This window comes from Zingiber officinale, chromosome 3A (genome assembly GCF_018446385.1).
Source record: "Zingiber officinale cultivar Zhangliang chromosome 3A, Zo_v1.1, whole genome shotgun sequence".
In the NCBI taxonomy this organism is placed as follows: Eukaryota; Viridiplantae; Streptophyta; class Magnoliopsida; order Zingiberales; family Zingiberaceae; genus Zingiber; species Zingiber officinale.
Window position 1 is genome coordinate 157,270,180 of NC_055990.1, and position 25,760 is coordinate 157,295,939.

At 38.9% G+C, this 25,760-nt stretch overlaps 2 protein-coding genes across 2 annotated transcripts in view; one reads left to right on the plus strand and one right to left on the minus strand.

The window, feature by feature from the left end:
- LOC122052988 (calcium uptake protein, mitochondrial-like) overlaps positions 1-3,792 on the minus strand; it is a 9,881-nt gene extending 6,089 nt beyond the window's left edge. The window contains exons 1-2 of the mRNA XM_042614785.1: positions 3,447-3,792; positions 1,898-1,965 (exon numbers count right to left, since the gene is read on the minus strand). Coding sequence (XP_042470719.1) covers positions 1,898-1,965; positions 3,447-3,696 — 318 coding nt within the window. The 5' untranslated portion in view covers positions 3,697-3,792. The remainder of the gene's footprint in view (positions 1-1,897; positions 1,966-3,446) is intronic.
- A 303-nt stretch (positions 3,793-4,095) lies between these two features.
- LOC122052990 (40S ribosomal protein S11-like) lies at positions 4,096-6,864 on the plus strand. The gene is made up of 6 exons (XM_042614786.1): positions 4,096-4,181; positions 4,653-4,693; positions 4,768-4,868; positions 6,152-6,296; positions 6,377-6,466; positions 6,645-6,864. Exons 1-6 carry the CDS (start codon positions 4,170-4,172, stop codon positions 6,733-6,735), a joined length of 480 nt encoding a protein of 159 aa, XP_042470720.1. The 5' UTR covers positions 4,096-4,169; the 3' UTR covers positions 6,736-6,864.
- Positions 6,865-25,760: the final 18,896 nt, after the last annotated feature.

Here is a 25,760-nt window from a genome sequence, read left to right on the forward strand (position 1 = left end):
GGTATTCATTGACTTAGAAAAAGCTTATGATAGAGTTTCAAGAGAAATTATATGAAGAATTTTAGAAAAGAGAGGTGTTAGTGTAACATATATTGAACTAATTAAGGATATGTATGAGGATGTAACGACCAGAGTAAAGACTTCAGGCGGAGTAACTGAAGTATTTCCAATAAAAATAGGGTTACATCAGGGATCAGTCCTAAGTCCCTATCTTTTTACACTAATTATGGACGAACTCACTGCGCACATGCAAGACACAGTACCGTGGTGCATGTTGTTTGCAGATGATATTATTTTGGTAGATGAGACACGTGAAGGAGTAAATGCTAAGCTAGAATCTTGGAGGGAAACACTAAGGAAAAGTTTTAAGCTTAGTAGATTAAAGACGGAATATATGGAATTTAAGTTTAGCAATATTAAGTAATGAAACAATTGTTAAGATAAGAGACGACTTGCCCAGAACCGAGAGATTTAATATTTAGGATCATTTTACAAAATGATGGAGGATTGAGAGATGTCTTACATGAATACAAGCAGGATGGGTGAAATGGAGGGGAGCATCGAGTGTTTTATGTGACCGTAAAGTACCTCTTAAACTTAAAGGTAAGTTATATAAAACCGCAGTTAGACCTGCTATGTTATATGGAGCTGAATGTTGGGCTATGATCGAGCACATGAGCAGAAGATGAGAGTTGCAGAGATGAGGATGTTAAGGTGGATGTGTGGACATACGAGGATGGACAAAATAAGAAATGAGAGCATTAGAGAGAAAGTAGGAGTTGCATCTATTGAGGAAAAACTCAGAGAGACACGTTTAAGATGGTACGGACATGTACTTAGACGACCAATAAATGCTCCAGTTAGGCGATGTGAAACTATGATAAACATGCATATAAAATGAGGAAGAGGAAGACCAAAAAAGACTTGGTTAGCAACAATAAAACAAGATAAAATTTATTTAAATATAGATGATGATATAATAGGAGATAAAGCTCAATGACGTAAAAGGATTCATACAGCCGACCCCACCTAGTGGGAAAAGGCTTGGTTGTTGTTGTTGTTGTTGTTGACAATGTCTCTATGTTTTGTCCTCATAAGGAACACTTTATTAGAGTCTATAACCACATTGTGTTAGGAGCCTAATTAATAAATTTGACAAACTATTATTTAATTGATTGTGCACAGACAACCATAATAATAATCCTCAATGAAAAAGTACAAGTAGATCTCTAATTTTATAGGGTATTATTTAAATTTCCTAGGAAGGACCTACATGAACCAAGCTGACTACTAATCCTAGATATGGAAGACCAAATGTTGAACCAGGTAACGCCGAACCTGGGGCGACCGGCCCGACCTCACGAAAGTTTCCCACCTGCCACAGTGCTCGTGGCAGCCAGCCCAGAAGCAAAGCATCTCGTGGTTGTGTGCCCCATTTGAAGGAAAAAATCCTACAAATACGTCATAGCTGGGATCAAACTGCGGATGTCTAGGTGACAACTTGGTACCCTTCCGCTGCACCGTAGAGCCGAAGACCAAATGATTCAATGGACAATGGGTCAAAGCTACAAATTCCAACAGTGAATAACAAACAGCCAAACAAGAAAATAAACCATCCCCCTTTATGTGCTATAATTTTATTTGAAAATTAGTTTAATTTAATATTCAAATCCCAGTCAGAATATTCACAGGAAATCACAAAAATATGTAGAGCAGGATTTCTAGCGTTGCACTCTTGGAAGACAATTTGCCAAATCATATTTAAATGTTAATGTATTCACTAGACTAAGGCACCACCATATAGCCATGTAAAACAAACGAGTGGGATGCACAACAACCTATATTCTGATGGACAAGCTTTCTAAAAGGAAAGTCAAGTATCTTGAGCTACAGTTACCTTTTCAGGAGAGCTTTGCAGCCTTATCCGTTTCTCATATTTGAAAAATACCTTTCGACGATACGAATCTGCACAAACAGATTATAACACTAAGCCTATCAAATTGATTCAGATTAATTATGCATAAGAGTGGTCTCTGTGCTTATGTAATAAGGCTGCATCAACAAGAACTTATGTCCTAAAATTCATTTATATTCAATGTTGCAATTGCAGACTCATATTATTCAAGCAATACAGCAAATAACTAAACTAAAGTTTGTTCTCTCTTATACCAGTGTTTGTTAAACAGATTAAAGTTTTATGACATATTCATTTTTTGTCGTCTGAAGCCAAATTAGTACCTGCAGCTTCTGCTGGTTCTATTATACAACTTAAGGGGGATTGTCTTTTTCATTTAAATCAAGATATTTCAAATAATTGCTAGACAAAATACTAACAAACAGAGATTTCTCCATTTCCAAACCCACCCAAGTAAAGTTGCATATGATTTGAATCCATTAATCAGATCTAAATGAGCTGGAAATCACTGGTCTAAGTATTCATATCCCCTTGCATGGAAAATTTTGATTATCCAAGTCTTCCCTTATCAGCAGGAAAGTTGCAACAACCACTGGACTGAATACTGGATGAGCAAAAACAACAAAATGCTGTCTAATCTACAGCATCATGTTGTGATAGTATATGCCTTGCCATAGACCAGTACTATACCAAAGTCTAAAGAGTTTCTTCTTGTTAGTTTACGGTGCACCGATAGTCGTACTATTCTAATTCCTAAATATCATGTAATATTTAGAAAGTCCTCTAAAGTATGACAAGCTCACAGAATATAATCAACACCTTTTTCTTTATATTGTCACCAAATTTTCATTCTTGTTATTTCAATAACGCCTTCCTACTACCACTTCAACTGCAAGAAAATAAGCATTGCCAACTTATGCCCCATATGACATGAGCCCTCTGACAATACTATCCACCTGTCTTCTGACTGTCCCTTTATCGAGTGGGTGGGAGATGATCATCCAAAACACGCGGACGTTTCCTTTCAAGAAATGGAAGCAGAAGCATCTCTTGCCAAGATCCTGTAAAACCCAGAAAAACTTGCAACGGCTGGACTACGGAAGCTAAAGAAATAACTGCGTTTTCAAGGGGTATCAAGGATCTTGTTTGTGTTCACTAGGCTTTCCTTTTGGATCTCTGGGTTTGATGTCTCTGGCACTGGCTTGATGCCCCCGGTTCAATTCCTCCAAACTAATCTCCTTTATTAATTGTCTTGTTAATATTGTTAGATTATTTGATCAGCACCATCAATTCATCAAAGCGGATAAAACTAGGAGCGAAACAAGGAGTTCTAAACCACAACAGAACAATCACAAAGGTATGAAATCTGCAACTTCTTTCCTCCTCGACTGAAAATAGCGTCGAAGATTACAACTGTTTACATAGAAAGACAAGATAAACGAAAAAACAAAAAACAAAAAAAAAAAGACAGATCACAAAGCGAATCAAAACGAAGGTATATATATATAAAAAAAAAAAATCAAACACACACCTGCGAACAAATATCTTCTTTTCTTTCCCCTCTCGGCATCATTTGAAGTCATTCCAATATCAGGTTTACCCCGCTCAAAATCCGAATCGGCGAAGGATACAGAAGAATCGGGGTAGGACGAGGACGAGGGAAGCAGCCAAAGACCAAGACCCGATCCCCCAACAGCCAGTGCCCCGGCGATCGATTTCCCTAGCGCCCCGAACTCGCAATCTGACGTGCTACGCAGTCTCGAAGCAAGGAAGCGCAACATTGCAGGGAACGAAATTGAGATCGAGAGAAGCGGGGCAGAGCGAAGGGCCGGGGAAGGAGTGATGGCGAGAGAAGACCGGTGCCTTGGGGAACGAACTTCGGAGTTATTTATAGACAGTCGTTGATCGTTTTTAGTGGATGCGACACGATTAGATTAGATTAGATTATACCGGAGCGATTCTAAGCCCGTTACGGACCTGTTTTTTCAACGAAGGCAAACGTTGAAATGAGCTGAACGGGACTGCCAGGTGGCCGACTCTTAACGGGGACGTCAAACATCCCATGGGCCCAAGGCTCGGCTGCATACTCGGCCCATGATCCGGCCCAATCAAGCCGAAGCCCATGATTTGTCCATTGAGGGTTTTACTATATAAGCTTCTTATTAGGGTTTGCGACTGGAGTAGCCGTGTCGAGTCTCGAGTCTTTCGTTGCGTTTACGCTCCTCCTCGGCCCTGCGCGTTTTGCTTCTCCATCATGGCGGAACAGGTCGGCATAAGTTTCTCGTTTATTTTCCGAGTTCTTACTGGTCAATTTTCGGTTGTTTTTGGTCTGCTTGTGAAATCGTTTGTTTGGCTAACCTTCAAGCTTGTTTTGCACCGAAGTTCAATTTGGGGGATTTTCAAATGTATATGTACGCTACTGTTGGTTTATGCATCGTATTCCGATGAGAACTTGATGAACCTCGTGGATCATCATCTTTCATTATAATTTTTTACATTTTAAGTACACGAGGTCATGCATTCATTCAGTTGTTTGTTTGTTTGTTGTTCGAGATTGGTTTCTTATTGTAGAATAGGATATGCAGTGTTGTGAACTGCTACAATTTAGATGTTTTCCATGTCAATTGATATTTATTACCGGATCAGAGTCTCCCGATGTTTAACAGTAGTTATATTACTGCCTCGTGGGTTTATACTAAGTCTGTCTGTCACGTTGTCGGACGTAAATTTTGTGCAGACGGAGAAGGCTTTCCTTAAGCAGCCGAAGGTATTTCTTAGGTGAGACATTAAATTGTTGATGATTTAGGTTAGTTTGCTCTGTTTTCTGGTTGTTGATATAGATGAAAATGCAGCTCCAAGAAAACTGGGAAAGGGAAGAAACCTGGTAAGGGCGGCAACAGATTTTGGAAAAACATTGGGCTAGGGTTCAAGACCCCGAGGGAAGCAATTGAAGGTGAAACCTCTGATTTTCTCTCTTGTACAATTTTGTTTAGTTCTTTTGGATCTTTATTGTAGCATTTGGACGGATATCCACTTTGAATGCAATTTGTTGGGTTTTTTTTTCTTCAGTCTACTAAATTATCCTTTCTATGATGTACCAATTAATAATTGACTTTGTAAGCAAGGATTTTAGAGTACTGCTAATTCTGGGTGATACCTAAGATTCTTGTTTGTAGTCTACATGATTGATTTGTTGGAAATCATACTATATATTTTCATGGTTGGTTCCTTTTTTTCCAGAATCATCAAAAAATTTCTCATAGCCTGACAAGTAAACTGTGAATTTTCCTTGACATTAACTAAAAGCTCAATATTTGTACTCATCTTCTACAACTGCAAGGGATTGTAATTTGTAATGGTTAAAACAATGTGCTCCAGTTTGATGAAGGCACAAATTCTGAACATATATGTTAATCCGTTTTTGATTTAAGATGATCGTTATTTTATTTGTGAGGTATATCTTGAAAGATGTTTTTTTTATGTAAATGGGCATGTGTCCAGACTAGGGATGGCGACGGGTCCGGGTTGGGGCGGGGCGGGTTTGGCCACCCGTGACCCGCCCCACCCCACGAACTCGGCGGGGCGGGTTCGGATTAGACCCGATGGACCCGTCATATTTATTTATTTATTGAAATACAAAATAAAAATTTTAAAAGTTAATTAAACTTTAAATTTATTTTCGACATTTACATTAATAATATTTTGTAACCAAAAAATATTATCACAAATTAAAATTTATCAATTTTGATTCAATTAAAATTAATTATTAATTTTTATTTAATTAATAATTAATAAAAAAAAATTATACGGGGCGGGTCCGGTTAAACCCGGGACCTGCCTTGGACTTGCCTGAGACCCGTTTATGCGGGTTTAAACCTGCCCTGCTGGAACGAGTTGCTACGGGTCCGGGTTTCAACCCGTCCCATTGCCATCTCTATGTCCAGGCTAAGAGAGAATGCCATTTTTTTGAACCACGATGCAGAGTAGTTAAAAGTTACATTGTGGCTTACTCATGAAAGCACAACAATTTTTCATGATTATTTTTTGTGGTCAATCTGAAAGGATTGAAAATGAATTTAAATTCACTATTTTGTATGTTCTTTTGATTATATTTCAGGAGAGCAGTCTTTTGTCACAGCATTTCCTCAACACTCAATATTACCTTTTCTAATTTATTTCCAAATTCAGACTGGTATCAGTGTATCATCACTAAACATATCTGTTTTTCTGTTGTAGGGACTTATATTGATAAGAAATGCCCATTCACTGGAACTGTCTCAATTAGGGGCCGAATTTTAGCTGGTACATGCCATAGTGCCAAAATGAACAGAACCATCATTGTAAGGAGAAACTATCTTCACTTTGTGAAAAAATATCAAAGGTAACTGCCTCTTATTCTGCTGCTACTGTTAATTCTCACTGGTAGAAGAAGGTAAATGGATTTCTAACTGACTTCTCAAGGTACGAAAAGAGACACTCAAATATACCAGCACATATTTCTCCCTGCTTCCGGGTGAAAGAGGGTGACCATGTTATTATTGGGCAGTGCAGGTGAGCTTATCTCTATGAACTTGTCATAGATGGTCTGTTATCTATTAAATGCAGGCTTGGTTAATACCTCAGTTAATATACTTTTTTTTTATCCCGAGTAAGCTTTCATGGAGCATCTGCAGCATATTTTTTTATATTACAAATTAAGATGTTGCCTATATCAATCTTCTTTTTGCAGGCCTTTGTCTAAGACTGTAAGGTTCAATGTGTTGAAAGTCATTCCTGCCGGATCAACTAGTGGAGGCAAGAAGGCTTTTGCAGCCGTTTGAGTGGACTACTGTGGAGACGATGATGCTGGAGGGACGGCTTTATATATATATTTCTGTAGTTTGGACCTCTGATATGCTTAAGAACGCATCTGAGTGGTTTTTTAATTGATCGTGGAAATTTTCTCTCAAGTTTTACTTGCTGGAAAGGTGGAATTGACATTTTTTAAATTTCCTGTTAACCAATTCGATTCTTAAATTTAACATAGGATCTTGGCTTATTTTATGGGTATTTGCTGGTGGTTTTTTTATCCCAACTTCGCTTTGTTTGCAGTGGATAAGCATACGCACTAGTTTTGTTCTTCAAAAGTTCTCCAAGTAGAATTGTTATTGAGCTACTGTTGGATTCTAATAAATAGTGTTTTTTTAACATGAAAAACATTAGATAAATGGTCATTATAAGTTTTTGTATATAAATAATTAGTGTAGGTGTGTAGAAAGGTTTAGTTCTCACATTTTAAAATATGATTTCTAATTGAAAAAAAAAATAAGGGTTTAGTTCAAACTCAAACATTCTCTAATAATGGTTTTTTTTTTGGCTAAAAGTTTAATAGATACTGAATTTTTTTTGTTTTACTCAAAAAGCATGGAAGGTAGGAGTGTAAAAAACAAAATTTTGATTTATGTCGACATGAAAAAAAATTAGGTTGGGTTGAATTTAGATTTAGATTGACCTGAATTTAGGAGGTAGTAATTAATAGTTTAGACAATTAAATTTTAAATTTAAATATTTAAACTCATAAAATATTATTATTTTAGATAAATTTATTATTATGTTTTGAGTTCGAATTTATATTTTTGATTGGTTTGGTGTTAAATTTTTTTTTTTTTATAATGTCCTAGTTTCAATTAAATTTGAACTGATTTGATCTAAACTTGACTATAGTTCGGAATCGATGGTTAGAAACTATTAGGTCGACACTTAATCTCAATCGGCTAAGATTGTTATAATTTACAATTCGATATCGTCAGTTCACGGTTAGATTCACAGTTCAAGATTATTGTAGGATTGATGACGTGCTAAAGAGAAGGTGAATGACACTCGTGATTTTTTCACTCGTTTCTAAAAATACATAATAACACAGCGGAATAAAGAACAAGTAAACAAAAGCAATGCTAATACAATTTTTTTTATTTGGTTCGGAGTCTGTGACGACTCCTACTCCAAGGTCCGCGATCATTGATCGCTTTCATTGGGCAATCACTATAGATCCAAAAAGGCTTTACATATATTCAAGTACAAGTATTAACAAAAACAAAGTGTACCGACAACAAATGATTAGTAGTTCGTTGATTGTCGGAATAGCAGTTAGGCGTTGTTGACTTGTTCTAGAGCAACGCGTACATAAGAAGAACGTTCTGAATGTGTTGTCCGAAGCTGCTGGTCAACCCTCTTTTTATAGCCAAGCCAGACCTGATCCAGATCCACTGATCTCGGGATCAGTCTTTGACTCGACGTTGATCGATCGACTGATCCAGGTGTTCGATTGACTAAACACTCTGAACTTACTCAGCTTCTCGTCCACAAGCTTCTACTCGGATAAGAGTCTTCGTTCGATCAGCTGATCTCTACGTTCAGTTGACCGATCCCGCCGATAATCTTTGACTTATCTGATTTGATCTGGTCTGAAGCTAATCCACATTCGGTCGACTAATCCCCTGGTCAACACTTCACCGTGAGCTGGAATATGATCTGTTCACTCAGTGGTTCGATCGACTGATCCAAAGGTTTAGTCGACCAATTAAGGTTGACTCTTCAACCTGCGACATATTAGTTCCCTGCAAAACAGACATTAGAAAATAGGTAGATAACATGTGAAGTAAAATCCGTTTTGATAGTTATCGGACTGCCCGATTTTGACTTTCAGATTTCACCAGAAACCCTAAGTCTAACCAACACCTACTGTTCCCTCTTCGGGAAACGCTTCCTCATCTACTTCTCTTAAGAGAGTTTACCTTTTGTTAGACTTGTCCTCTAGATCGTCTGGACTTTTGCTCAGCGCCTGAGACTTCAAGTCTTCATGTTGGACGTCCGCTCCATGACTCATCCAGACTTTCACCTGGTCCCGCAACCACCCCCCGACTCTAGGATTTCGATCAAAGTTCATGACTCGCCAAGACTTTCCACCTAGGATTACCACCCCCTAGAACCTAGGGTTACCTCCCCCTAAGGTTTTCCATAACCTAGGGTTACCACTCCCTAGGATTTTTTGTTGGTGCAATATCCCTCAGGTCAAGGTTGACCTGGTTGACCAAGCTTGAGTCTTAGTTTGGATTTCAATGTTTGACAATACAAGACTTCGATGATATGGACAAGTGCAGGTGCAGTTGTTCATTTGGGAAGATTGTTTGGTGCAATTCCCCTCTGATCAGGGTCTGATCAGGTTGGTTGAAGAAGAGTCAAGTAGGTCAAGGTTGACCGAATACTTTACTGGGAAGTCCTAACTGGGATGTTGGGCAGAAGGAAATCCTGGTGAGTGAAGTCAGGTGAAAGATCTAGTGAGTGAAGCTAGGTAGAGAGAAAATCCTGGTGAGTGAAGTCGGGTGAAAGTCCTAGTGAGTGAAGTTAGGCAGTTGGAAGTCCTGGTGAGTGAAGCCAGGCAGATGAGAAGTCTTAGTGAGTGAAGCTAGGCAGTGAGAAAATCCTGGTGAGTGAAGCCAGGTGGAAGTCCTAGTGAGTGAAGCTAGGCAGTGAGAAAATCCTGGTGAGTAAAGCCAGGTGAAAGTCCTAGTGAGTGAAGCTAGGCAGTTGGAAGTCCTGGTGAGTGAAGCCAGACATATGAGAAGTCCTAGTGAGTGAAGTTAGGCAGTGAGAAAATCCTGGTGAGTGAAGCTAGGTGGAAGTCCTAGTGAGTGAAGCTAGGCAGTGAGAAAATCCTGGTGAGTGAAGCCAGGTGAAAATCCTAGTGAGTGAAGCTAGGCAGTTGGAAGTCCTGGTGAGTGAAGCCAGGCACAGGGAAAATCCAGATGGGTCAAGGTTGACCAGACATCTGGTGAAAGTCCAAGTAGGTCAAGGGATTGACCGGATACTTGGCACGAGGAGAAAAATCCAAGTAGGTCAAGGGAGTGACCGGATACTTGGTATGATGAGGAAAAGTCCAAGTGGGTCAAAGGGATTGACCGGACACTTGGTGACGGAGTCCTAGCAGGTCAAGGGTGACCATATGCTAGGTGTGATGTACCAACAGGTCAAGGTTGACCGGATGTTGGTATGAGGGGCTTGGGACTTAGTTTTGGGCAAAAACCAATGTCTGGATTGATCAGCCGATCGATTGGTTGATGCCCAATCGATCGGCCGATCGATTGGGAAAGTCCTCGCGACAAGCCTCGAGTGGGCAAGTCGCAAAGCGCACAGAACGCCTCTAGATCGATCCAGAGACCCCAATCGATCAGTTGATCGATTGGGGTGGCGCGTTTTTACGTGATAAAGGCTGGATCGATCAGCCGATCGATCCAGGCATTTCTTGCAGAGCACAGAGACGCTTTGGATCGATCGACTGATCGATCCAAAGCCTCCCCGATCGATTGGGAGCAATCCAATCGATCGGGATCCGACAGTTAGCGTCGATTTAAGCCGCAGGCGTTCGATTCCTTCGGCAAGAACTTCACCGATTCATCTCAGCTCCTCGACAGCAACTCCATAGCTCTCTCTAAGCTCCAGATCGCCAGTTCTTGAAGGTTCTTAGAGGCTCTTCCAAGTCAAGAGGCGGATCAAAAGCAAGAAGAAGAAAGCTAGGGTTAGGGTTTCTTGTATTCATTGTAAGCGTTGCTTATACTTTTGTTCTCTTTCCTTTCTTTTTGTATTGAGAGTCTTGTAGGGCTTCTCCGCCTTCGGTAGTTACCGAAAAGGAGTGTTTATTAGTGGAGGTGTGTGTGAGTGTGTGGATCCTTGGACTAGTCACCTCCTTTGGAGGTGGATACCAAGTAAATCTACTTGTTAGCGTTGTGTGTGTTGTTTCTTGTATATTTCCGCTGCACATCTTTGAAGAAACAAACAACGAAGCACACGAGGAACGCGACGAGCTATTCCCCCCCCCCCCCCCTCTAGCTACTTTTCGGTCCCAACATTTTTCATAACCGAAGGTTACCACCCCCTAAAACCTAGGATTACCTCCCGTTAGGATTTTTCACCTATCTAGTATCCATTATGACTTTTGCCTAAGAACACTTAGGACTTTCCTACAAGCTCAATTACACTTGTTAGATAACAAGACAACTTAACTTTGAACCCTTTGTTATTATCAAAACACAAGTTCGATCGTCTGGTGCTTCCCGCACCAAAACTCTCCTCTTTTTTTATTATGGCAATATAATTCAAAGTTAAGTAAAATATAACAATATATATTGTAATATAATGAAAAGGAATTTAAGCATGAGCATAAGTAAAATACAAAAATTTTGACATATTTAAAAAAAAAAACTCCCTATTATGCTTATGTTTTTGTTTAACTCTTAACTTTAACTTTAACTTTAACTTTTCTCTCTCTCTTTGCCATATATCAAAAAAAAATGTACTAAGTTAGAGAGAAAAAGAATCTTTAAATCTAAAAGACTAGTTTTTTAATCTTTGAAACTCTCGCTGAATGGTAGCACTTGGCTTAAAAATCATTTATCTTTTAAACAAAATAACTAAATACCTAGCTTTGAAAAGAATGTATTTGAAAATTACTTAATTCAATACTTAACTTTGAAAAGATTTTCTTTAAAAAAAAACTTAGCTCAATACTCAGCTTTGAAAATATTTTCTTTAAAAAAAACTTAGCTCAATACTTAGTTTTGAAAAGATTTTCTTTAAAAAACTTAGCTCAATACTTAGTTTTAAAAAAAAATAACAAAAACTTAGTTAAGTACTTAGCTTTAAAAAATTTTTGATAAAAATTTAGTTAAGTACTTAGCTTAAAAAAATTGATTAAAACTTAGTTAAGTACTTAACTTTTAAAAGAATTTTAATAAAAACTTAGTTAAATACTTAACTTTAAAAAAAAATTGATAAAAACTTAGTTAAATACTTAGCTTTAAAAAATTTTTGATAAAAACTTGGTTAAGTACTTAGCTTTAAAAAGATTTTGATAAAAACTTAGTTAAATACTTAGCTTTAAAAAAAAATGATAAAAACTTGGTTAAGTACTTAGCTTTAAAAAGATTTTGATAAAAAACTTAGTTAAAAAAACTTAGCTAAATTCAAGTTTCGAAAAGAATTTCTTATAATAATACTTAGATAAGAAAATGATTTCTTTGAAAAATACTTAGCTAAGTTAAAAATACTATATCAAGTACTTTGCTTTTTGAAAAGATTTTTAAAACACTTAGGCAAGTACATAAAAACTTAGTTAAAAATACTTTTTCAAAAACTTAGTTTTTCAGTTAGAAATATTTGAACTTTCTTTTTCAAATAAAGTTTTAAAGTAATTTTTCAAAAATAGTTAGACCTTTTTTTAAAAAAAAATAGTTAAGCCAAAAAAAAATTGAACTTTTTTAAAAAAAAAATACTTTGATTTTAAATCTTAAAAAAGAATACTATAACTTTGAGAAAACATTTAAGAAAAATTAATGTCTTAATTTCTTTTCACTCCTCCATAATTAATGTAAACAAAAAAAATGAATGCTTTAAATTTTAGGGTCCTAGAGTCCAAGCATGAGAGTTCAAAGTTAAAATACAAGTTTAAAGTAAAAGCAATTATTTAGTTTCCTAATTTTCTATCTCACCCATTCTATGTTATCAAACATGTTCAGCTTATGAGTTTGTGTAAGATAGAGTTAAGTTAATTTTGAAGTTAATCTTATCTATCATTTTGAAAAATATTTATGATATTGAAAAATATTTAAGTTTGAGTTTGAGTTTGAGTTTGAATTTGGATTTCAAAAATATCAAATTTTGAATTTTCAGTTTGAATTTAAATTTGGGTTTAAAATATTAAATTTTGAATTTTAAGTTTGAATTGAAAAATTAATTAGAATTTGAAGATTAATTAGATTTGAACATTTGAGGATAATTTTAAAAATTAATTAACATTTGAAAATAATTAAGATTTTGAAAATTAATTATGATTTGAAAATAATTATAATTTTAAAATTAATTATGATTTGAAAATAATTATAATTTTGAAATTAATTATGATTTAAAATTAATTATAGTTTTAAAATTAATTATAGTTTTAAAGTGACTTTGATTAATTAATTTGAATTAATTTTAATGGAATTGAGCTTAATTAATTTGAATTTGGTTAATTACTTTTTATTTTAAACCTAGGTTCTTCTCAAACTTTTCTAGATTTTCAATCAGAGACCTTAATAGTTTTGTGAGATAGTTAATTTAATCTTCACTTTAGATTAAAATCTAAGGATTAATCTACATTTGAGTTAGACTAAGGTTTAACAGTTAGTTAATTAAATATTCATTTCAATAATTGACTTTTAGGCTGTGGGGAGACATTAGGCTTTCTTGGGTATTGGATTATCAACCACTTTTAGACAAAACCTTTTAAATAAATTGACTATTTAATTTTCTTCCTGAAAATCTTAGGTCTAACTAGTCAAGTGAAAATTAAGCCTAAATGCTTATCTATCCTTTCTAGGTTAAGCAATTAGTAATCATGAATGGCATTTATCAATTAATTACTTATATACATATTCATAGTAATTATGCATGAATCCAATAAATCAAGCATTTATTAGTTAAGTTAACAAGTTACAATTGTAAGTTAACTTTTAAATTGAGTTTTAAGTTTACCGATTAATTTAGTGTTTATTGATTGGTTTATAATTAAAAGGTACTTGATTATAGCTTGGTTTGTAGAGTTTAAGTTTCACCTTAGACTTGTAATCCATGTCTAAATTTTATGATTTGGTTAAATTATTTACAATCTTTTCTAATTTATCAATTTTATCTTTTAAAATATTATTTTATTTTTCTAAGAGTTAATTTCTTATTTTTATTAAATAATTTTGAATGAACTTTATTCATTGCATTATTAGCATGCATATTTGATTTTTAAGAAAAATCTAAACTAGTGCAATCAGGATTAGTTAGGGTACCGACATGTGTTGCAAAAATTGGATTTTCATGTAATGTAAATTTACTAATCTTGATTTCTCTCCCTGGATTCTTGGGTCTTCTTTCTCGGCATTGACTTTTGTAGTGACCCTTCCGTTTGCACTTGAAGCATTCAATGTGCTCCTTCCCTTTCCGATAGAAGTGTAAATGAGTCAAGCCGTTCGTGAGCTATTAGAAGCTCGATTCGATAAAAGCTCGTTTGAGCTCGTTTAATGAGGCTCGTTAAGATAAACAAATCAAGCTCAAGTTTCATAATATTCGGCTCGTTAGCTCGTGAACATGTTCGTTAAGCTCATAAATTAACTTTTAAATACAAAAAATAATAGTTTTGATATTAAATTTATAGATTTTACACTCTACTTATGAAAACATATGGACAAATATATTAAATTTATTTATTAGAATAAAATTATAAATTTTAACAAGAATATTATAATTTTTTTAAAATATATAATTTAGTTTTTAATAAATATTTAAATTTATAATTTATATTTATTAAGCTCGTTTAGGCTCGATAAAAGCTCGAATGAGCTCGTGAGCCATGAATATATTCGTTAAATAAAGCTCAAGCTCAGCTCGATTATAAACGAGCCAAACTCAAACATCCAAGAGTTTGGATCGGCTCGGTTCGAGTACACCCCTACTTTCCGAACTCCTATCATTGATTTCTCCTTCTTCTCCGATTTTGCTGTTTGAATCTTACGAGTAGGGCACTGGTTTCTGTGGTGCCCTCTCTTTGTACACTTAAAACAAGTTATTTGAAATTTTTATTTACAATTCTACCTTTTAGATCCATGATAGGATTCTCCCCCTTGACTGTTGTCATCTCAAATTCGGAATCAGATTCAACTATCTCTTCCTTGACCATCAGTGCTATAAAATTGGTCTGATCCTACTCTTCTAGGTCTGGTTAGGAGGTTGACTCTGGGGATTCATACTCAGATTCAAACTCAGGTTTGACTTGGTCTTCTAGCTCTGATGGAATCTCATGAAGCTCGATCAATTTTTCCCAAAACTCCTTAGCGTTGTTGAACTTTCCAACTCGACCAACTCTTTATTTGTTAGTCCGCTTAGGAGAGTACAGGTTGATTTTGCATCGGCTTTGGTCTTTCTCCTTGTTTGTGCATCCCACTTATCGCAGGCAATGGGCACACCTTCTTGGGTGGGGAGTATGAATTTCGTCTAGATCATTGTCCATATCTCTGCCTGGGTCTTTAGTTGGTACTCCATTTGATCTTTTCAGTACCTGAAATTCTCACTGGACAAGAGTGGTGGGTGTGCGGTGTTGTAATCTTCTTGGTAAGCCATTTGAAAGAGCTCTTGCACAACAAAATAAAAACTTGTCCTAAGACTAAGTCTTGGCTTAGTAGTGCGTGAGAGAAATAAAATAGTATTTCACTAATTTCAAAAAAAAAAGAATAGAATAAGAATAAAAAATATTATGACAAAATTTTGTTAAATGTAATATTTCACAAATTCTAACTAACAATGAAAAAATGGAAATGACTTTTTCGAAAAAAGAAATTTGGAGAGAAAAAATGGAATGCATAAGAATATTTTTTTAAAAACAAAAATGATATGTATTTTACTTTCAAAAAGATCCCCCTGCTCGATTGGTAGTTTCACCAATTCAGAGTGACCTAGCTTTGATACCAATTGTAGGATTGATGACGTGTTAGAGGGGGGATGAATAGCACTTGTGGATTTTTCACTCGTTTCAGAAAACACACAATAATGCAGCGGAATAAAGAACAAGTAAAACAAAAGAAATGCTAACGCAATTTCTTTTACTTGATTCGGAGCCTGTGATGACTCCTACTTCAAGGCCCGCGAATGTTGAACGTTTTCATTGGGCAATCACTATAGATCCGAAAAGGCTTTACAGATATGCAAGTACAAGTATTAATAAAAATAAAGTGTGTTAGGACCGATATGCCTGTTGGGACAGAAATGTAGCTAGAGGGGGGGGTGAATAGCTCGTCGCGTGCCTCGTGTGCTTCGTTGTTGTTTCTTCAAAGATGTGCAGTGGAAATACAAGAAACAACTACAACAATGCTAACAAATGGATTTTACTTGGTATCCACCTCACAAGAGGTGACTAGTCCAAGGATCCACACACACACACCTCCACTAATAAACACTCCTTTTCGGTAACTACCAAAGGCGGAGAAGCCCTACAAGTTCACTCTATAAGAAGAAAGAGAAAGGATACACAAATACAAGCAAAAGCTTACAATGAGTATAGAAAACCCTAACCCTAGCTTTCTTCTTCAACTGTAGACCCGCCTCTTGACTTGGAAAACCTCCAAGAACCTTCAAGAGCTGGCGATCTGAATTTTGTGGAGAAGCTCTGGGAGCACAGTGAAGATCTGAGATGAATCGGTGAAGTTCTGCCGAAGAAGACGCACGCCCACGGCCTTTATCTACGCCAACGGTCGGATCCCGATCGATTGGATTGCTCCCAATCGATCGGGGAGGCTTTGGATTGATCCATTGATCGATCCAGAGCGCCTCTGTGCTCTGCGGGAAATGCCTGAATCAATCGACGAATCGATCCAGAGCTTATCGTGACAAATCGCAGCTTCCCAATCGATCCACTGATCGATTGGGGCCTCTAGATCGATCGGCTGATCGATCCAGCAGGCTTCTGTGCGCTCGCGACTGCCTCCCAATCGATCTACTGATCGATTGGGACGAAGGCTTCTCGCGGGGACTCCTAATTGATCGGCCGATCGATTGGGCTCAAGCCAATCGATCGGCTGATCGATCCAGCTGCTGGTTTTTGCCCAAAACCAAGTCCCAAGCCCCTCAAACCAACATCCGGTCAACCTTGACCTGTTGGTACATCATGCCTAGCATCTGGTCACCCTTGACCTGCTAGGACTCCCTCACCAAGTGTCCGGTCAATCCCTTTGACCCACTTGGACTTTTTCTCATCATGCCAAGTATCTGGTCACTCCCTTGACCTACTTGGACTTTTCTTTCTCGTGCCAAGTATCCGGTCAATCCCTTTGACCTACTTGGACTTTCACCAGATGTCTGGTCAACCTTGACCCATCTGAATTTCCCTGTGCCTGGCTTCACTCACCAGGACTTCCTTTCTGCCTAGTTTCACTCACTAGGACTTCTCTTCTGCCTGGCTTCACTCACCAGGTCTTTCACCTAGCTTCACTCACTAGGATTTTCTTCTGTCTGGCTTCACTCGCTAGGACTTTCACCTCGCTTCACTCACTAGGATTTTCTTCTACCTGGCTTCACTCACCAGGACTTTCACCTAGCTTCACTCACTAGGATTTTCTTCTACCTGGCTTCACTCACCAGGACTTTCACCTAGCTTCACTCATTAGGATTTTCTTCTGCCTAGCTTTACTCACCAGGACTTTCACCTAGCTTCTCTCACTAGGATTTCCAGTCAAGTATCCGGTCAACCTTGACCTACTTGACTCTCCATCACAATCTCCACACATGAACAACTGCACCTGCATTGTTCATGTGTCGTCTGCATGTATTGACAAATATCAAAACCATGACCAAGACTCAAGCTTGGTCAACCAGGTCAACCTTGACCTAAGGGATATTGCTACAACAATCTCCCCCTTTTTGATGTTTGACAATACCTTTAAGTTAGGCTAGTCCTATAGCCTCAAACTTCTTTCTCATGTCACTAGGTAATGAGGGTGTAAGTTACAACCTACATTCTCCCTCTAAGAAGGCAGACTCCCTCTTAGATAATGAATGTCTAACTTAAACCCTACATTCTCCCCCTATTGGCACACATCAACAAATTACTTGTTGAAAAACTCTCCCCTTTGAGACTCTCCCCCTGAAGAGTTGCTCATCGTTGTTCACAACTTCACTCATTGTGATCAACACGATAATGAAGGTCTCATACCCTTCATTATCATGAACCCTACATTCTCCCCCAATGTAGACAAATGCCCAACCTTGAGCATGTTCTTAAAAGAAGGTTAACCACCTTCCAAGGTTTATGAAAAATAGTTTTCATGTCTTTAAAGAGTACCTCCCCCTAAAGACATGGTCATACCTTCTGTCATTGCACCAACAATAACTTGGAATCCCTAAACCTTTAGGAAACCCAAATTTTAGAAGTTTTGAGGTTCAAAAATTCAATATTGAAGTCAAACCTCAACCTAAACTTCACTCTAGTCTCTTCAACCAATCCATCCTTGTTTTCAACATGAAAACACCCTTTTTATGTATACAAATATATTTTTAAGGGTTTAGAATGGTTACCTAGACTAAACACGGTTCAAAATGCTGAAAATAAGCTTTCCCAGCCAAAATCAGCATCTTCGATTGATTGGAGTTGGGTTCCAATCGATTGAACCAGCTTGAATCGATCCACTGATCGATTCAAGAGGGCTGGATTGATCGGTGGATCGATCCAGGAAGCTTCTGTTCGTGAGAAGCTTGCTCTCAATCGATCGCCCGATCGATTGAGACCCTTCAATCGATCGGGTGATCGATTGAGGTCTAATAGTTGCTGAAATTTCATTTAAGTCAACTTCAGAAACCCCTAGAAAATTCTAAAAAATTCTAAAAATCATAAAAATTCGTGTAGACATTATTTAGGGTATATATTATCATGGAAAAATAGTTTTCTAAGAAAATACTTCATATTTTCAAAGATTGACACAAACTAGAAAACTTGCAAAAACTTTAGTGTTTTCTTCTAGTTTGTGCCTAACTATTCAATGGTGAGTACTATCAAAAGATAGCCTTCACCAAGGTTTTCCAAAAGCATTTTAAAATGATTTTCAAAACCAATATTCCACCATGTTCCTTGGGCTTAATGCACATGACTTGTACATTAGCTTTCCCAATGATGGGAAAACACATAACTATGTGTTTTGATGAACTTAAAACTCAAAAGAATGCACTAAATCAACATCTTGAGTTTTTGTTCATCATCCTAACATCTCACTTGTATCTAATGTGCACTAAAACACATAAAAGTCACCTTATGGGTCTCTGTGAGATGTAAAATTTAATTTTGCCCTAGTATAGGGATCATGCATATCTATCTAGGCATTCTGTGAATATTGAACATCCACCTAGGATGTCACTTGTTGACACTACCTATTGATAAATGTCATTTGTCCTTAATTTTAAGGAAATAAACATAATGCATGATAATGTTATGGCATACATCAAAATGAAATAGCTTTCAAAAGAAAGATTTCTATAACTACATGATGTATGTATGACATGACATGGTATTTTTGTATTTTCATAGTAAGTCATGAATGTAAAATACAAATAAATAAGTATGATGTCATGGCATATCATGGGCAAACAATTATGGCAAGGTTTAGCATAAATAAAATACTTAGATTACCTATCTAAGTGTCCTTAAACCTTAGCTAAGTTAAAAGTTAAACCTAGATTGCCCTCTAAACGCTCCAAGAAAATACCAAAATCTAAATTGACATTTCTAATTCTCTTGATGAACTTATGCCAATTGAAATTAAGCTTATTCCTCAAATGTTGGCATATTTCATTTTTCCTCAAGAGTAGCACTAAGAAAATACCAAAATCTCAACTTGGTATTTCTTATATTTTCCCAAATTGTGCTATTTTAAAATAAAATCAATACTTCTCAAATTTGACACATTTTACTCTTTCAAAGAGTAAATCATAAATCCATTTTATTTTCAAAGGTTAATAATAACCTTGAAAATGCTCCTTGAGTGTCAATTTCTTCAAAGTTGGGTTAACTACCCTTCTTCTTAGAGTTAACACTCTCTAACTCATCTATGGGGTAGAGAAGATGCTCCTAGGAACCCAAAACCTATTGGTACTCCTTAGATGCTCTAGGTATTCACTAGGGATAACTTCCCTAGATACCTTCCTAGTGACCTTGTTTGGCTTCTTAGAAGCCTTGGTCACATTTTCTAGGTCAACCCTAGGGATTGCTTCCCTTGTGACCTTCTTTGTGACTTTCTTGGACTTCTTCGAAGTTTTAGTAACATTTGTTACAAAAATACTCTTAGGGATGACCTCCCTAGTATTTTTGGCTTGCCCACTAGACCTAGGGTTTGTTCCATAACTATATGGAACTCTATGGTAAGTAGGTACATCCTTTTTGGTTTTAGGTTTGTATCTCAAACCTCTATGGCCATTGGATGACCCTTGTTGTACTCCTAGACCTAGGTTTTGTTGGGAGATCGGTGACCAGCTTGAAGGGGGGTTGGATAGACGGCGCCCCCAAATCGTTCGCTTCCTACGTTGTTAGCTTGCGCAACGGAATAATACAAAAATAAACAAGCTAAACAAAATACAAGACAAGAAATGCAAACCAAGCTACACGATCATTTACGTGGTTCGGAGATAAAGCTCCTACTCCACGGCGTGTCCATAAGGTGGGTGATCCCTATCCGTCGGTGGATTACTCCCCGGAAGATCTCCGGCTAGCTCAAACCTCCTTGTGGGTGGAGAAACCTCACCACAAACTCACCAAGACCTCTTGGACACAAGGGAAACTCTTGAGCACTTGTAGACTACTAATTAGACCTTAACCAAGTCTAATTTCGTCAGGGGTAACCAAGCTTCCAAGCCTTGGTTATATAGGCCGCGGGTTGAAAATCCCGCCTACCAGTCGACTGCCAAAACATGCAGTCGACTACCCTCTGTGGAAATTCGACTGTTACATCCCAACGGCTCGATTCCACACTAACCGAGCGAACAGAGACATTCTGTTCGCTGCCAGTCGACTGCCCCAGTCGACTGCTAAAACATGCAGTCGACTGCTACAGTACTGCTACAGTAGCACTATAGTACTGCTACAGTAAAATCCTAAAACTAGAATTTTACTCCGAGTACAATCTCTCATGCACTCGTACCCTCACCCTTATGACTCATTTGACGCTTCATTTGCAGCTTTGACCTCTTGTCTTCAAGCCTACTTCCTTTGGCTCTCGTCCCTCGGATGCATTTAAGCCCGCGGCTCGTCCCCAATGTCATCCTTCGCGTATGCCTCGAAGTCGCTTCCCTCGGCCCTTGTCCGCGCTGCCTTGTCCATGGTCCCTCGGATGCTCCATCCTTCACCGGACCCGAAGCCATCAACCTGAGTCACATGTGTATCCTGCAGTCCTACACAACTCAAGTACACATATCAAATACAAGGGTGAACCTAACTTAAACCATTTTCCCAAACACCAAAACACATGGTCCCGTGGACCATTGGGATTGCTCCAACATGTTTTGCTCATTTTGCCCTATTAGGATATTTTCCATCCTTTTTAGGGTCTTTTCCATTTTATCAAGTCTTGACCTCAAGACTTGATTTTTTTCCCATAAATCCCTAGATTTTGATTTATCACTAAGTCCATGAGCATTTTTATTTTTAGGCTTATAACTATGGTCCTTAGTGTTATTGCCTAAATTCTTATTTACCTTTCTAAACCTAGGTTGAGAGGTTTTAGCATGAAAAGCTACATGATTTTCCTTAACTTTATCATGCCTCCTATTTTCATGGTAAATAGCATTGAAATGATATAAATTAGAATTATCATGTTTTTTACCATTATTTAAGGGGATAGGCTCAATGAATGATACCTTTCTTTTTACCTTAGAGGCTCCCCCTTGAATTGAGCTTCCTCCTTGAGCCTTGACCACCTTCTTCCCCTTAGGGCATTGACTTCGGTAATGCCCTCTTTGTTGGCACAAGAAGCACACAATATGCTCATTGCTTTTCTTTGTTCCGGGGATGGTCTCCTTGGGCTTCTCCTTGCCCTTGGGTGCCACTTGGCCCTTCTTCTTGACCAAGTTGGGGCACTTGCTCTTGTAATGCCCATTCTCCCTATACTCAAAACATATAATATGATTTTTATTATTAATTGAGATATTTTTACCTTCACATGTAGGGATGGCACTTGGTCCTCCATGTGATGTGGATGTAGAGGCTTCCTCTTGATCTGATAGTGATGCTCCTCCATTTGATTTAGCTTGACTGGTGGAGGTGGAAGCTTCTTCATCCTCTTCTTCTTTTGACCTGGATGTGGAGGCTTCTTCTTCTCCTTGATCCGGTGTCACCGAAATTTGCTCCCCCTCAATCCTAGAGGTGGAGGCTTCATCATCTTGTACATGGAACAAGGAGTATGTTCCCTCCTTGTTCCCTTCATTGCATTCCCTCGAAGATGAAGCTTTTTCTTGGACTTCTTCTTCGGAAGTTGAGCATCTCTCAACTTCGGAGTCCTCCTCTTGGTCTTTCTCCAATGAGTCGCCCTCTTTGGATTCTTCATGATTTGGTACAATGGAGGGTTCTTCATGGAGCTTAGACAACTTGCTCCAAAGCTCCTTGGCATCTTCATATTGTCCAATTTTGCATAGAATTGTGCTAGACAATAAATTAACCAATAATTTGGTTACCTTGTCATTTGCTTCGCACCTTTGGACTTGCTCCGGGCTCCATTTGCTTTTCTTGAGAACTTTGCCCTTTGAATTCATTGGAGCTTCGAAGCTTTCCATAAGAGCAAACCATTGCTCTATCTCCACCATTAAAAAGTTTTCGATCCTTGATTTCCAAAGATCGAAGCTTGTAGATGTGTACGGTGGAGCCACCCTTGTGTCAAATCCAAGTCCATCTTGGAATTGCATCTTGAAGTTGAGCTTCTTGAATTCTTTGACTTTGATGAATCTACTCCAACGTCTTCACCCTCTATCTTTGCTTGTTTTGTTTGCCCCTTCCGGCGAAGATTCCGGTGAAGAGCGGTCTCGCTCTGATACCACTTGTTGGGACCGAAATGTAGCTAGAGGGGGGAGGGGGGGAATAGCTCGTCGCGTGCCTCGTGTGCTTTGTTGTTGTTTCTTCAAAGATGTGCTGCGGAAATACAAGAAACAACTACAACAATGCTAACAAATGGATTTTACTTGGTATCCACCTCACAAGAGGTGGCTAGTCCAAGGATCCACGCACGCGCACACACACCTCCACTAATAAACACTCTTTTTCGGTAATTACCAAAGGTGGAGAAGCCCTACAAGTTCACTCTACAAGAAGAAAGAGAAAGGATACACAAATACAAGCAAAAGCTTACAATGAGTATAGAAAACCCTAACCCTAGCTTTCTTCTTCAACTGTAGACCTGCCTCTTGATTTGGAAAACCTCCAAGAACATTCAAGAGCTGGCGATCTGAACTTTGTGGAGAAGCTCTGGGAGCACAGTGAAGATCAGAGATGAATCGGTGAAGTTCTGCCGAAGAAGACGCACGCCCACGGTTTATCTACGCCAACGGTCGGATCCCGATCGATTGGATTGCTCCCAATAGATCGGGGAGACTTTGGATCGATCCGTTGATCGATCCAGAGCGCCTCTGTGCTCTGCGGGAAATGCCTGGATCGATCGGCGGATCGATCCAGAGCTTATCGCGACAAATCACAGCTTCCCAATCGATCCACTGATCGATTGGGGCCTCTAGATCGATCGGCTGATTGATCCATCAGGCTTCTGTGCGCTCGCGACTGCCTCCCAATCGATCCACTGATCGATTGGGACGAAGGCTTCTTGCGGGGACTCCCAATTGATCGGCTGATCGATTGGGCTCTAGCCAATCGATCGGTTGATCGATCCAGCTGTTGGTTTTTGCCCAAAACCAAGTCCCAAGTCCCTCAAACCAACATCCGGTCAACCTTGACCTGTTGGTACATCATGCCTAGCATCTGGTCACCCTTGACCTGCTAGGACTCCCTCACCAAGTGTCCGGTCAATCCCTTTGACCCACTTAGACTTTTCCTCATCATGCCAAGTATCTGATCACTCCCCTGACCTACTTGGACTTTTCTTCCTCGTGCCAAGTATCTGGTCAATCCCTTTGACCTACTTGGACTTTCACCAGATGTTTGGTCAACCTTGACCCATCTGGATTTCCCCGTGCCTGGCTTCACTCACCAGGACTTCTTTTCTGCCTAGTTTCACTCACTAGGACTTCTCTTCTGCCTGGCTTCACTCACCAGGTCTTTCACCTAGCTTCACTCACTAGGATTTTTTTCTGCCTGGCTTCACTCACCGGGACTTTCACCTAGCTTCACTCACTAGGATTTTCTTCTGCCTGGCTTCACTCACCAGGACTTTCACCTAGCTTCACTCACTATGATTTTCTTCTGTCTGGCTTCACTCACCAGGACTTTCACCTAGCTTCACTCACTAGGATTTTCTTTTGCTTGGCTTTACTCACCAGGACTTTCACCTAGCTTCACTCACTAGGATTTTCTCCTGCCTGGCTTCACTCACCAGGACTTTCACCTAGCTTCACTCACTAGGATTTTCTTCTGCCTGGCTTTACTCACCAGGACTTTCACCTAGCTTCACTCACTAGGATTTCCAGTCAAGTATCCGGTCAACCTTGACCTACTTGACTCTCCATCACAATCTCCGCACATGAACAACTGCACCTGCATTATTCATGTGTCGTATGTATGTATTGACAAACATCGAAACCATGACCAAGACTCAAGTTTGGTCAACCAGGTCAACCTTGACCTAAGGGATATTGCTCCAACAATGCCCGCTAGAGGGGGGGTGAATGGCGTTTCGTCGCTTCGTCGGTTGCTTTGTCTTGATAATATGCAGCGGAATACTAATACAAACACAACCAACGCTAACTCAATGATTTACTTGGTATCCACCTCAAGAAGAGGTGACTAATCCAAGGATCCACACACCGAGCACACACCTCCACTATGAAACACTCCTTCTCGGTCGCTGTCGAAGGTGGAGAAGCCTTACACCAACACCTCACAACAAGAGTCACTCAAACAAGAAGAAAATACACAAGTGTATAAAATAAAACCTCTCCTTACTTGATCTTGCTGATGTAGGTTGCCTCTTGAACCTCACCCCAAGAGCCTTCAAGAACTGGCAGTGAAGATCTGAAAGCTCGCGTGAAGAATCGCAGAAAAATCGCAAGAGAAATCGTAAAGATCTGGCAGGAAGAAGAACGCAAAGTTCTGGCGAAGAAAACGCTCCGCCCAGGCTTTATACAGTGCTCCCAATCGATCCAAATTTAGTCTCAATCGATTGCCACATCACATCTGCACAATCCCAGTCGTCCATTGCTCGTTTCCTGCTCAACGGTCACTTCCCAATCGATCGATTGGACACTGGTTCAATCGATCGACCGATCGATTGGACACTGGTTCAATTGATCGATCGATCAATTGAACACCCTGAACTTGTCTCAAACTCAAGTTCAAGGTCCCAAACCAAACTCCCGGTCAACCATGACCTGTTGGGTATCCATGCCTAGCATTTGGCCAACACCCGACCGACCTAGAACTAGCCTTCTAGCCTCCCCCATCAGCCTTACGTCCCTCGGATATCTCCCATCCTTCACGTCTTACCTTCAGGAGCTTCCTTCGGCCTCATCCTAGTTGTCAGATTATACACCACACTCAATCAATCTCGAACTAGCCTTCTAGCTTCCTCCATCAGCCTTGCGTCCCTCGGATATCTCCCATCCTTCACGGCTTGCCTTCAGGAGCTTCCTTTGGCCTCGTCCTAGTTATCGAGTTCTCCTTGCCAAGTCACACTAGGACTTACCTTGCCAAGACTACATGCTTGGACTTTCAACCTTTGCCAAGATCACACTTGGACTTTCCCAATTGTCTGGCTCCTCACCAGGACTTTCTCCCTTTGCCAAGATCACACTTAGACTTTTCAATTGCCTGATCTCACTTATTAGGACTTTCACCACCAAGTCTAGTCAACACTGACCTACTTGGATTTTCACTCTTGCCAACCTTCCTGTTGGACTTACCTTTACCTAATCTCCAATTAGGACTTTTCCAGTCAAGTCTCCTGTCATCCCTGACCTACTTGACTTGTCTTCTTCTCAACCTGGTCAACCCTTTGACCATCTCCACAACCAGGTGATTGCCCTAGCAATCTCCATATTATCAAACATCAAAACTCAAATCTTGACTCAAGGTTGACTCAACTCAAGCTTAGTCAAA

What these genes read in the sequence shown, in the direction of transcription:
- LOC122052990 (XM_042614786.1), top strand. An exon ending in CAGCCGAAGGTATTTCTTAG is followed by an intron (nt 4,694 to 4,767) that starts GTGAGACATTAA and finishes ATGAAAATGCAG; the next exon opens with CTCCAAGAAAACTGGGAAAG. An exon ending in CCCGAGGGAAGCAATTGAAG is followed by an intron (nt 4,869 to 6,151) that starts GTGAAACCTCTG and finishes TTTCTGTTGTAG; the next exon opens with GGACTTATATTGATAAGAAA.